General features: G+C 35.9%; 1 protein-coding gene across 1 annotated transcript; it reads right to left on the bottom strand.

The window, feature by feature from the left end:
• Positions 1 to 1,163: 1,163 nt before the first annotated feature.
• LOC145558505 (uncharacterized) lies at positions 1,164 to 12,774 on the bottom strand. Its single transcript, XM_081619779.1, has 13 exons — positions 12,663 to 12,774; positions 12,019 to 12,357; positions 11,535 to 11,663; positions 10,376 to 10,468; positions 10,181 to 10,260; positions 9,348 to 9,461; positions 8,841 to 8,914; positions 2,890 to 2,966; positions 2,477 to 2,560; positions 2,306 to 2,398; positions 2,107 to 2,214; positions 1,928 to 2,002; positions 1,164 to 1,768 (listed from the first exon to the last, which is right to left on the bottom strand). The coding sequence occupies exons 2-13, from the start codon at positions 12,349 to 12,351 to the stop codon at positions 1,358 to 1,360; spliced, it is 1,671 nt and encodes a 556-aa protein (XP_081475905.1). The 5' UTR covers positions 12,352 to 12,357; positions 12,663 to 12,774; the 3' UTR covers positions 1,164 to 1,357.
• Between the last annotated feature and the right edge of the window lie 1,548 nt (positions 12,775 to 14,322).

Genomic DNA, 14,322 nt, shown 5'->3' with positions numbered 1-14,322 from the left:
TTACTTGGTTAGTTTTTTAGAGATTACTCGATTGCTAATATAGAGGAAGCTCAATTAGTGAAATGGGGGTTCCTTTGCTCCTTAAAATGCGTGGCCAACGGTACTTAGAACATGTTGAATTATAACAAATCTTTGATCTAATCGATTATAACGTGTTCTAAGCAGTTTTAATTTGCATCCATGACAGCTACTCTATCCAGTATGCATGGTTATTACACAGTCCCCCCCCCCCCCCCCAAGTGAAACTATTATAAAATATAAGGGCCCAACTTTTGAAATTTACTCAAACCAAATAAAGAGAAAACTTAATAATCAATAATCTAATCTTCAATTTTATTATAAAGTATATAATTTAATAAAAAAAAAATGTTAATAACATTCGTAGGGAGTTTTTATAAACTAAAAAAATAAATTTAGGGACAATTTAACAACATTGCATGGGACCGTTTTCAGTGTTAGCACTTGTAACCCCCGCCTCTACTATCTAGTAATAGTAATAATTAAAGAAAAGTGAAAAAATAGCCTCACCTTTTCACTACAAAGTTTGGATATTTACAATAATTGAACTATAACAATGATAATGTCACGATCTGAGCTTGACTTGAAGTCTCAATCTAAACCAAATCGACCCGTTCTTAAATGACCCATTTTGAACTAATTGATCAGGAGTCTTGAACCAAAACTCCACCTAACCTAAAAATCCTGAAATGACACGATATGAACTTGACTCAAACTACTCACTAGAAATCTAACCTTACCCAATCATCAATTGAGCCAAAAATACCCAAAACCCGCCCCCCAATCTAAACGACCCAACTGTCAGGTCGACATAGAAAGGACTATCTCTTTTGCTTTTTAATTAGGCTTGTGATTACTTAAACTCCAAAGCTGCACATCTACACCTTTGGAATTCTATTTCCCCCCCAACCCCCCTAATTTGATATCTAGGTTTCCTCTTAGTTTTCCTTCGAACATGTTTGATCTTTTTATTTATCTGATGCCATCAATTATGTTCAGTTGTTCACCCCTGTGCAAATTATGAAATTTTTAAAGAGCTCTACACTACGGAATGTTAGATTTTGATGTACTTCTTAATTCAAAGTTACAAGTTTGCCCAAATTCAATTGAGTAACATTCAAATTTAGTAAGTTTTGCCAATCAAATACAAAATACTTAATCACGTAATAGCAGCGGAATCATACAATAAACAAACACAAATTTCAGCTCAAATATGTTAGCCAAAATTGAAAATTAATAATAATAATAATAACTGGTATATTCCATCTCAGGTTTAGTTCTTTTTTCTTCAGGACGACTAATTCTACAAAACTTGCTCTATCATGTATCTAGAATATAACTACCTTGTTTTGTGAGATTTGGAAAGCTTCTTTTTTCTCTTCTTAACAGCTTTCGGGGTTTTGTTCTTCCTAGCTTCTCTCTTCTCCTCTTTAACTTTCTTCTTGTTCTCCTTCCTGGAAGCTTTTATATCTTCCGGGGACAGCTTGCTTTCCTTCCCTTCCAATTCACCAGAACTTCCAACCTCATCTTCGCTTTCATCTTCAGAATCTGATTCGCTGACACTCACATCAGAATGAGTAGCTGCTACTTGATTCTCATTCTTTTGGTCTTTCTGTGCAGTTGTACTTAGTGCCGACTTGAGTCCAGTGATGGTTTTGTAGTACATATCACCTGTATCCTTCCCACTAGTTAATCGAAATGCATCTTCCTCAGCATCTTTGACTTGTTCTAATGTTTTTGGGATGAATGACTGCAAATAAAACAGACATAATATGATGAGAATAACATAGAGAAAGTGATCTTCCATTTCAAACACCAAGGAAATGCATGCAAAAAGCATGTGCCTGGATTATGGGATAGATTGTGGGTAAACAAACGTCATATGATGATCATTAACAAATAAGGTTACCTGAACAAATACAGAGTCTGCAATTTGCTCCTCAGCAGACATCACATCCCCTCTAGCTAAAATCTTTTGTTGTGCCTGAGAAATATTGCGACATTTATTTAGTTTGTTTACCAACAAAAGTTAAAATGCATTAGGATAGATATTAAAACAATGACAGTGGCAACAGACGCTTTGTATACCTCTTCCAAATAAGTATCAACTGCTTCATCTGCAATGGTTGGATCCACAATGAAATCAAAAAGTTCTCGGATATTCATCACAGCCACACCATTTTTCCTAAAGAAATCCTGCATTTTAACAAAAAGTTTTATTTAGAGTGAAAAAAAGGGGGTAAAAACTACAAGTTTTACAAAAAGAAATCACAGCTATACTACTTACAGAAACATGAAGACAATCTTCACGTAAGAAATCAAGTGCATGAGGATGATCAAGGTCAACAGATTGCGAGACATCAATAATATACAAGTGACCCTGCAATCCATGTACATTTGATATAATTTTGTTTCACAGAGGTGTAGACATTCAAAGTTAAGCATGATTTAAGCGTACCTCATAATATAGTATATTATACTCGCTGAGATCCCCATGTACCAGTTTACACTTCTGATACAGTGTCCGCATTGCTGTAATAATCTTGAAACAGAACAGGCACATTAAAAGTAAAGTGTCATACATTCAATGTCAATATAAAAGATAATAAATTATTGATTAATATAACAGAACCCATAAATGAAGTGGTCAATGCTGTACTAGAAAAAATAATTGAGCAAGGAACATTTGTAGTTTTTAATAATCATAGCTATATACCCTTTATGACCAGTAACAGAAAGCAAAAATGATACAGTACACTACTACAGGATTAGAAAGATCATTATCAGCTTTTGGTTCATTTTTTGGAGGGAGGGAGGGAGGAAGGGAGGGAGGGAGGGAAAGGGGGTAGATAAGAGAGAGTCGAGCTTTACCTCCACATAACTTTCTCGCAACTTGTCAAGAGATAAAGATGCGTCTTTGAGTCGAGGTGCTGCCCAACCTGCCTTGCCTGAAAAGCAAATGGTTCAAAGGCATTGTAAGCATTATGGATCAGAATATATGTACAACTTTTGGAGTGCAAATACAAAGATATGCCTTCACTTCCCATATACAAAAATGTATAATCCTGCATTAATTTTGGCTGCATATCTATACTTGTATTAAAGAGTGTTCCTAATAAAGCATTTATGCCATGTATAACCCCTCTCATTCATCAAATTCATCCCTTGTCATACACTTGGCAAAAAACATACACTACAATTTAGGGGTGAAAGAAATTCAGTGTAAAACCAAACCGAACCGAAAACCGAATCGAATAAGGAAATTTGGTTTAGTTTTTGGGAGGGTGGTTCGGTTTCGGTGTCAAAAAAAATTAAAATTCGGTTTTCAGTTCGGGAAATTGAAAAACCGAATTAGAGGCCCAACCCTAAATAACCCCTGGCCCAACACTAAAGTACCCTAGGTATATAATGCAAAAAAGAAAACCCTAATTCCTCTCGGCCTTTCTCACTCTCAACCATCACTCTCTCAGTCTCTCTCTCCACTCCTCTTACTCTCATGCCTCCTCTCCGACCACCGTCCAGTACACCAGTCAACCACTGTCCACCGACAACTTTCTCTCTCTCCTACTCTTGTTAAGGTATGCAATTTGCGATTTTAATTTGCTTATTATTTTCACTTGTGATTTGCGATTTTAGTTTGCTCTGCTTAAATCGTTGCTACTTGTGAATTGCTTATTATTTTCACTTGTGAATTGCAATTAGTTTGTGCTACTTGCTGTCATTTTAATTTACACTTGGAATTAGTCTGCTCAATTGCTTAATTTATCTGCTACTGCATGTTCAATTGCTCTGCTACTGCTTTGCTAGTCTTCTTATACTTGGAATTAGTTTGTGCTACTGCTTTGCTATTGCTCAGCTAGTCTTCTTAAATGGCTAATGCTTAATTACTGCCTAATTGCTGTACTACTGCTAGTCTGCTTTTCTATTGTTGTGCTACTGCTTTGTTAGTCTGCTTTGCTGCTAGTCTTCTTATGCTACTGTTTTTTATGTCCTAGGCAAATGGCAACCAATCTGGGTGTCAACGACCAACCTGAACTCAAACATGAGACTGACCAAGTCTCTAGTAAGAAAAAAGAAGAAGGTGCAAAAAGGAACAGGATGAAAGAGCGGTCTGAAGTTTGGGAGCATTTTGTTAAAGAAGATTTACCTTCTGGAAGGCAGGCAACTTGCAAGTATTGTGGGATGAGCTACAAGTGTGGGGCAAAGAAAAACGGCACTAGTGTGTTATGGGCTCATATTAACCGATGTCGCAAGTATCCCTTCAACACCCCTAAAGACTCAAAACAAAGTCTGTTTTCATTCAAAAGTGCTAAAGTACCAAGTGCTGCCGGTGGTACTAGTGGTTTGACATACCACAAATTTGATGCTGGTAGTATTAGAAAAGCTTTGTCGTATATGGTAATTGGTGGTTTTAGACACTTTTGTGGTATAATGGAACCTAGATTTAATGTTCCTTCTAGAATTACAGTAGCCAAAGATTGTTTTGAAACTTATTTAACTGAGAAACAAAAGCTGAAAAATATGTTAAAGAAATGTAATTCAAGAGTTTCTTTAACCACTGATACATGGACTTCTATACAACAAATCAATTACATGTGCTAGACTGTCCACTTTATTGATAATGACTGGAAATTACACAAAAGAATTCTGAATTTTTGTCCTATTTCTAGTCATAAGGGTGATGATATTGGCAAAGAATTGAAAAATGTTTGCTTGATTGGGGGCTTGAAAAAGTCATGTGTATAACGGTTGATAATGCTAGCTCAAATTATACTGCAATTGGGTATATGAGAAGGAAAATGAATGGATGGAAAACTGGGGTTCTTAAGGGTCGTTTCATTCACATGCGTTGTGTTGCACACATTGTCAATTTGGTTGTTTCATATGGGTTGAAAACTGTTAATGAGTCAGTTCAACGTGTAAGACATGCTGTTAGGTTTATCAAACAATCTCCTGCTAGGTTGCAAAGGTTTAAAAAATGTGTCGTAAATGAAAAAATCAACACAAAAAGGGATTGTGCCTTAGATGTGCCCACTAGGTGGAACTCCACCTATTTGATGTTGAATGCTGCTATTGAACTTGAGGATGCTTTTGAGAGGTATTCTGAGGAAGACCCTCACTATGTAATTGAGTTGAGTGAGAGGGATGGTGTTGATGATTGGAACAATGTGAGAAGATTTTCTGCAAGCCTTTTATGATTTGACCATGCATGTCTCTGGCTCTTTATATGTCACTTCAAATTTGTTTTTTCATGAATTGGTGAGTGTTGCTATACTTTTGAAAGATTCGGTGTCAAGTGATGATCCGGATATGTGTCTTATGGCTTGTAGAATGAAAGATAAATATGAAAAGTATTGGGGTGATCCAGAAAAAATAAACCTCTTGATTTTTATTGCCGTTGTCCTTGATCCTCGTTATAAGCTTGATTATGTTGAGTGGATGATAAATGAAATCTATGATTCTATAGTTGCATCAAAGTTGGTTACTAATGTGAAAGAAGCTTTGAATGCTTTGTATGAGGAGTATTGTGTGTCTTCACATGGTGATGGGAATAAGGGGGAAGTGTCTTCAAGTAGTGACGATAAAATTCCAATGTCTCCCAAACATAAGAAGATTGAGGTCTTGAAGAGTAAATATAAGAAACACAAGTGTGAGAGAGATGGAGATGCAAAAATAGAGTTACACAAATATTTGGAGGAGGGTACGGCGGAAGATACTTCTGTGCAATTCTGATTTTGACATCTTGACAACTTAGTAATTCAAAATGTCAAAATCATCGATATCTTCCGCCGTATCCTCCTCCAAATATTTGTCTAACTCTATTTTTGCATCTCCATCTCTCTCACACTTATGTTTCTTATATTTACTCTTCAAGACCTTAATCTTCTTATGTTTGGGAGACATTGGAATTTTATCGTCACTACTTGAAGACACTTCCCCCTTATTCCCATCACCATGTGAAGACACACGATACTCCTCATGCAAAGCATTCAAAGCTTCTTTTACATTAGTAACCAACTTTGATGCAACAATAGAATCATAGATTTCAGTTATCATCCACTCAACATAATCAAGCTTATAACGAGGATCAAGGACAACGACAATAAAAATCAAGAGGTATATTTTTTCTGGATCACCCCAATACTTTTCATAATCATCTTTCATTCTACAAGCCATAAGACACATATCCGGATCATCACTTGACACCAAATCTTTCAAAAGTATAGCAACACTCACCAATTCATGAAAAAACAAATTTGAAGTGACATATAAAGAGCCAGAGACATGCATGGTCAAATCATAAAAGGCTTGCAGAAATTCAGAAAATCTTCCCATATTGTTCCAATCATCAACATCAGAGCTACCATTACCATCCCTATCACTCAACTCAATTACATAGTGAGGGTCTTCCTCAGAATACCTCTCAAAAGCATCCTCAAGTTCAATAGCAGCATTCAACATCAAATAGGTGGAGTTCCACCTAGGCACAATCCCTTTTTTTTTGTTGATTTTTTCATCTACGACACATTTTTTAAACCTTTGCAAACCTATCAGAAGATTGTTTGATGCATGCCTTGCACGTTGAACTGACTCATTAACAGTTTTCAATCCATCACAAACAACCAAATTGACAATGTGTGCAACACTAACGCATGTGAATGAAATGACCCTTAAGAACCCCAGTTTTCCATCCATTCATTTTCCTTCTCATATACCCAATTGCAGTATCATTTGAGCAAGCATAATCAACAGTTACACACATGACTTTTTCAAGCCCCAATCAAGCAAACATTTTTCATTTTCTTTGCCAATATCATCACCCTTATGACTAGAAATAGGACAAAAATTCAAAATTCTTGTGTAATTTCCAATCATTATCAATAAAGTGGACAGTCAAGCACATGCAATTGATTTGTTGTATAGAAGTCCATGTATCAGTGGTTAAAGAAACTCTTGAATTACATTTCTTTAACACATTTTTCAGCTTTCGTTTCTCAGTTAAATAAGTTTCAAAACAATCTTTGGCTATTGTAATTCTAGAAGGATCATTAAATCTAGGTTCCATTATACCACAAAAGTGTCTAAAACCTATACCTTCAACAAACTTAAATGGAAGTTCATCAATAATTACCATATACGACAAAGCTTTTCTAATACTACCAGCATCAAATACACTTGTAGCTCATCCCACAATACTTACAAGTTGCCTGCCTTCCAGAAGGTAAATCTTCTTAAACAAAATGCTCCCAAACTTCAGACTGCTCTTTCATCCTCTTCCTTTTTGCACCTTCTTTTTTCTTCCTAGAGACTTGGTCAGTCTCATGTTCGAATTCAGGCCGGTCATTGACACCCAGATTGGTTGCCAATGGCCTAGGACATAAAAAAACAGTAGCATAAGAAGACTACAAGCAAAGCAGACTAACACAGCAAGTCAGCAAAGTAGTAGCACAGCAATAGCATAGCAGACTAGCAGTAGCACAGCAATTAGGCAGTAACAAAGCAATAAAGCATTTAAGCAGTAGCAATTAGGCACTAACAAACCAATTAAGCATTTAAGCAGTAGCCAATTAGCCAATTAAGAAGACTAGCAGAGCAATAGCAAAGCAGTAGCACAAACTAATTCCAAGTATAAGAAGACTAGCAAAGCAGTCGCAGAGCAATTGAACATGCAGTAGCACATCAGTTAAGCAGAGCAATTGAACATGCAGTAGCAGATCAATTAAGCAGAGAAATTAAGCAATCGAGCAGTTGAGCAGACTAATTCCAAGTGTAAATTAAAATGACAGCAAGTAGCACAAACTAATTGCAATTCACAAGTGAAAATAATAAGCAATTCACAAGTAGCAACGATTTAAGCAGAGCAAACTAAAATCGCAAATCACAAGTGAAAATAATAAGCAAATTAAAATCGCAAATTGCATACCTTAACAAGAGTAGGAGAAGACAGGAGAGAGAGAAAGTAGTCGGTGGACGGTGGTCGAATGGTGTACTGGACGGTGGTCAGAGAGGAGGCATGAGAGTAAGAGGAGTGGAGAGAGAGACTGAGAGAGTGATGGTTGAGAGTGAGAAAGGCGGAGTTTTCTTTTTTTGCATTATATACCTAGGGTACTCTAGTGTTGGGCCAGGGGTTATTTAGGGTTGGGCCTCTAATTCGGTTTGGTTCGGTTTTGTTCGGTTTTTCATTTTCCCGTTAATTTTTTTTGACACCGAACCACCCTCTCAAAAAACGAACCAAATTTCCTTGTTCGGTTCAGTTTTGGATTCGGTTTGGTTTTACACCGAATTTCTTTCACCCCTAGCTAAGGCACACAAGGATAATTTTTTTACTGGTTATGTGTGCAAATTTTAACAATTCCTAGGAGGTTCCAGTCACAGATGTTTCAAAATTGCGACAAATACACAAAATAATACGTACTCCCTCCGTCCCCAAAAGTTCGACCCTTTTGGCCTAATTTTAGTCCCAAAATGATCGACCTATTAGCATTAAAATACCCACCAATTTACAACAATATTTGTGTAAAATTAGCTTCCCATATAATTTTTTTTATATATACTTTAATACTTTCTCTCTCTACTTTTTTACACACCCCATGTAAATTTATCTTTCCAATATATTTTTACTTCTTTTTATTTAACTTTCTTAATACCCATGAAATCAACCCAAAAGGGTCGTTCTTTCGGGGACGGAGGGAGTACAATTTTTGGCCTCATAAAAGTCATACTTAGAAGCAAAGACAATCAGTCCCAAGGGAGAGCAAACTCACAATTTCGGGAATTAAATGTAATTATGTATAAATAAAAAGGGAAATTTAATTAAATACCTATAAATTCCATGACTAAAACATGGAGTCTCAAAAGAATAGGTGTAGGGCAGCGTAATCCTGCTGCTTTCAGCCTGTATTGAGTTAACAATTTTGAGTTAACAAATTTTAAAAATTAGCACGAATCAGACACAATGAGCTTTCAATTATTTCATGAATTTTCCCATGTGTTAACAATTATGAGTTGCAACAATCTATAATTCTATATAATATTGACCAAGCCTGTTTTAGCAGTCAGCAAAATAGCAAATTGGCAATTTTTTAACTCTTAAAATTTTGGTGGGGATAACATAGAAACAAATTGGATGGAATGCTTTGACTAGCATACGGAACCTACAGATTCACATAGCCACAGATATACACAGATTTTTTACCATCCAGAAGAGCTATGAATTTGTATTCAAGCCATACAGCATCAATCAAAATGTTTTGGCCAGAATTGTATCATACTAAGCACTCGAACATAATGAAGACTATCTCCAGTTGAGAATATGATTAACAAAGTACCTTATAAGATTCCTCATTTCTTTCTCTGCCCATGTCTTGACCATTTTCCGAGGATTGTGCTTGCAATACCCATATCTGAAACGATAGTCACCTTGTACATATCTATCTCTATCCCTGATTTAGAAAAGGGGGAAAATGCAATGAGCTGAAATCAGCAAACAAATAGAAGAATAGTATCTTTGTAATCTTTCAAGATTGTAAATTTGTGACCTCTTTGTTTTATTCCTCTTTGTGATAGTTATTGATACTTTCTTAAAAATTCAATAGTTATATAATTTGCTTCAGTTATTAAAACAATACAAATATATTAAGAATTCAACTATTCAAGGTTTGGTAACTCAAAAATAAAAATGATAGGTTTATGAAGCAGAGGTTGATGAAAAGCAAGGCCTTTAATATATATACACCCTCCATATTCTTTATGTATTTATGTGTTTTGCTTTTTACTAAATAATTTTACTTCATTTCTTGTCCATCTTATCCCTCTAACCCCACAACTTATCCATCATTCTACATTCACTTACTTTATCCACTTTTTCTTATACTTACTGACTTTTTTTCTTAAAAAAAAGTAGAGTATGAAAAGCAAAAAAAGCTCCATACTCAATCAAAATTTATTTGTTTGAATATGCCCAAGTAGTTGGTTCAGCATGAATTGTCCCTAATGCATATTATGCAATTAAGTCATCACCATCTACATACAGACTACACCTAAGAGCCCAAGAATCTTTCTAGAATCTAGAAACCCCAAATAAATAGTCACTGACATTTCTCAGCATTCACATGTCAGATCATTCACAAATGAAAAAAAGTAGAAATATCATTTTACTTACTTAAACACCAAAACTGAAGTTTTATAAACTTTAACAGCTAATTCATCACCATCAGATTTTGTTGCATGGTAAACATTAGCCTGCAAAAATAAAAAGCATAATCATATAATTAACTGTTACATTACACATACAAAAAAAGGTTAAATCTAGATATAAATTATATCCTACATTTAAGATTATGAAAAAATATTTTACCTCTTTCCCAGTTGATATACATCCATTTATATCATTAAAAACACCACGATTCAACATCTTGAAGAGAACCATCCGAGTCCTAGGGTCAATAGCCTGGTATACAATAATATTGTTGCAGAATGTAGATATTAAGAATACAGAATAACAAGATCAGCAAAGCACAAGAATCAGAAAATGCACTCATAAAACAGTTTGGAGCAGGGGCGACTGTTTGTAGACTTGCATTATTTTCTATATTTATGAAGAGCAGCAGTTCTTATTTTTGTGGATTGCGGTTACATAAAACAGGGCAACAGCATTTTGCAAGTATAATCCAACAATATTAATAGTAGGGGCTTATCATTCTAAAAACAAAAAAAAAAAAAACAAAGTAACATGGTGGCTGATTTGCTGTGTAATGAGAAGAAAACGAACCTTCAACTAGTGTAACAGCTATATTTGATTCAACAGGACCATCCTCAGAAATTCTTGTAATGTAAATACATATATAAAATGTAAGTGCACTACTGAAAGCAGGGTGGCCAGGGTCCGTTCTGCCAGTTCAGCTGGAGAGATACAACCTAAAGCTCTAAGAATTGGTATTGTCTACAACATAAAATGTGTTTCATAACAAAATACCTAGTACCTGACTACCAGCACTATCTAAGTATCTAGCATAACATCATAACATATAAACCAGTTTTTATTTCCTGTCATACCGAGGCTGTACTCCTGGGAAAACATACACACCATGAAAAAATAGCCAATAAATTGCCTATGGAGGCTTGATCCTATGAGTCAATATATTAATTGTTTTATCATTCCATGCATTCACCATAAATGTCAGCAAACCAGACAATAAAACTAATTCAAATTTATTGCAGGCTATAACATATCAATGAAGCATATAGGTTGTTTTTCAAGGCTCTAAATCAGAGGTAGTAAATCTATCAGTTGACCCATGTGATACCTCAACACCAAATAACATGTTAAACAGAAGTTACATCACTGGTACCACAAAAAAAACAGCACCTGATATGAAGGAAAGGGACTATATTAAATGTTTAAAAAAAAAAAAAAAAAAAAAAAAAAAAAAAAAAAAAAAAAAAAACCAAAAAGAGGTAAACTTGGACAAATCACTTCAAGAAATAAAAAACAAGTAGTACCATAATATACCCACCTGTTCAACAGTTGCACGGTCAGCTTTCTCCGTGTTCTTTGTTTTACCAATTGCCATCCCCCGTACACTCTCACGAATTGCAGTAGTGACTGAGTTGGACATGCCAACATTTGTCCTGCCCTCCCATTCCTGTGAAAGCAAGGAAACATAAATCAAAACACTCAAATAATAAATCCCCCTTCCATTCTCCATCAACCCCAAATTAATACTCAAACAAAAGAGTTGAGTTGTAGGATTAACAATAACCCAAATTAATAGGGTGTTTAGTGCCATTTCCAAAATAGATTATGATGTATAGACAACATTTGGATAAATACTTCTTATCAAATCCTCAAATAAGCATTTGAGAAAGAGCCCATTTGGCAGGTTATTCAATGAATCATAATCATATCATCAAGAAAGAACTCGCATGTATACCAACAATTTCAAAAATAAATAACAGAAGATGAAGCTATGGATACAACGGATACATGGATATATATACCTCTAGAGGAGAAGGACGAATGTGATGAGTAAACTTCTGGGTACGATTCGAGAGAGGCTGAAGTGTTGAAGAACTTGACCTAGACAATGCCCCTCCATGAGCATTAGGCCGTCGAGCATTAAGGGTAATTGAACCGCCTTCATAACCGCCCTCATCAATGTCCTTTAAATCCAACCAATCCAAAGCCTCCCCAATATCAGAATCTGAAGACCAACCCTCCTCTTCCTCCTCTTCTTCCCCTTGTACTTCTACCTCTGCTTCCATGCTCGGTTCATCATTGAGCTTCGCCACCATTCTTTCTTCGTCCTTAAACTCTACGACATCGTTTAACATGTTTCACTGTTTCAAATATAGATTTTGTCACTCACTAGCCTCCAATCGTATAAATTCGGCAATTTGATAGCATGTTTTTACTTTGAAATAGTTAAACAGAATTCCAAAATCAAAAAAGCTGATAAATTCTTCCCCTATAATTCACATAAATCCGTATGATAAAACCCAGGCTCTGATTTCATAGTTAAATCCTAACATTAAAGTGTTGTGCAATACAATTTGATTCATAATTATAGGGATATTTGATTCAATTATCGATCTCATAATTTCAGAGATATTTGATATGATGATAACAAATACAAACAACTTACCTCAGAAGTTGCTTCAATGGGGGATACAACTAGATTCAACGGAGAACGCCAACTGCGCTTCAATGGAGAACGTTGAGTGCGCTTCAATGGATATCTCACTAATATGACAGAGAGCAATTCTATGTATCCCTTAATCCCTTATGACCCGTCAGGGCTAGGAATGGCATTGGATCCGAACCCGACCCGGATCCATAGATCCGTTTTGCACGGATCTAGGTTTTTAAATTTTAGACCCGTCGGATCCGGTTCCTGTAGAGAAAAAACGGATCTGCATCCGGGTCTGGCCCTTAGACCCGAACCCAGATCCGTTTACTCAATTTTTTAATTTTCCTATTAAAAAAAAATAATTTTTTTTGTTTCTTTATGAAAAATGTTGATAATGTTAGTAGTGATAAAAATTAGCCCTTTCAAAAGATGAATTTTAAATGCTCATATCGAATACATCATCGTTGTTTTTTCATTTGCTCTTTTGTAACATCGTACTTTTTTCCTTGTTTAAAATTTTTATTTTAAAATATAAGTGTATAAGTTGGTTATTTACTTTAGGTTGATTAGTTGTATAACTTTAATTTAGGTTGCACGTAATAACCTCACGAAAGTTTGAAATGCATTTTTTGACCTAAACATTACATTTATTGCAAAAAATTAAACAAGATATATTGGACCCATTTTGGACCCGAATTCGTTAGACCCGTCGAATATGGATTCGAATCTCATTTTCCAGACTCGACGGATTCGGGTCGGATCTGGATCCTTGTTACAAAAACGGATCTGGATCTGAGTCCATCTGAATCTGGTCCAGATCCGACCTGTTGCCATCCCTAGTCAGGGCCGTCACGGTTATTAAATGCATTAATATTTTGATATAATTAGTTTAAATTTTTTTTTTAAAAAAAAAAAAAAAAAAAAAAAAACCAAAAATTCCCCATGTTCACCAACCAGTAATAATGTGAGGGTCTAGTTCACAATTTTTTATATATATATATATTTTTTTGATAAACGGCCTCAAAAGCCTCTAGCTTTCATTCATATGGGATTCATTGTGAATAATAGACATGATACAACTCGGAAAATCCGACAACCATATCCTACTACTAGTACCCCAAGGCAAGCAATGAGCTAACTCGCGAGCTACTTTATTACACTCCCTACGAACAAAATTCCAAGACACATACTCAAGAAAGCTAGATACATGATAAATATCATCCAATATCTAATGAAGGCTACTGACACCCTTCTCTTGTGATTTAATGGCAGTCATTAATCCTTGACTATCGCTCTCCACCTCCAACTTTGTGTAGCCACTCTCGACAGCTACCTGCAGCCCCAAGAGAACTGCTTTCGCTTCAGCTATTATGGGCTCCCACCTGTCCTCAACTGTCCACGCAGCTGCTAACTTTAGTTCTCCCTTCTCATCCCGCAAGACTACTCCAACAGACGCACCAAGACCCGCAACAGAACCCCCATCAACATTTAATTTATGCAGCCCCTACCTCCGATGTTTCCACTTTGCACCATCAGGCCCCCCACCAGTCCTCTCCCCAATCGTCTCCCCTTCCACCTCGCGTACCAGCTTCACCGCATACTCCATTGACATGGTAGGATTGCAGACTTCGCCCTCAAAGATCCATTTATTCCTAGCTGACCAAACCACCCAGTA

Source organism: Chenopodium album, chromosome 1 (genome assembly GCF_948465745.1).
Source record: "Chenopodium album chromosome 1, dcCheAlbu1.1, whole genome shotgun sequence".
Lineage (NCBI taxonomy): Eukaryota > Viridiplantae > Streptophyta > Magnoliopsida > Caryophyllales > Amaranthaceae > Chenopodium > Chenopodium album.
This window is presented reverse-complemented; position numbering and strand designations above follow the sequence as displayed.

Bases quoted from the DNA above. Each gene is read 5' to 3' on its own strand.
- LOC145558505 (XM_081619779.1), bottom strand. From the start codon at position 12,351: ATGTTAAACGATGTCGTAGAGTTTAAGGACGAAGAAAGAATGGTGGCG. The intron at 11,664-12,018 runs GTATATATATCC...TTGCTTTCACAG, and splicing joins TTCGTCCTTCTCCTCTAGAG to GAATGGGAGGGCAGGACAAA. The intron at 9,462-10,180 runs GTAAGTAAAATG...TTTCTAAATCAG, and splicing joins ACTTCAGTTTTGGTGTTTAA to GGATAGAGATAGATATGTAC.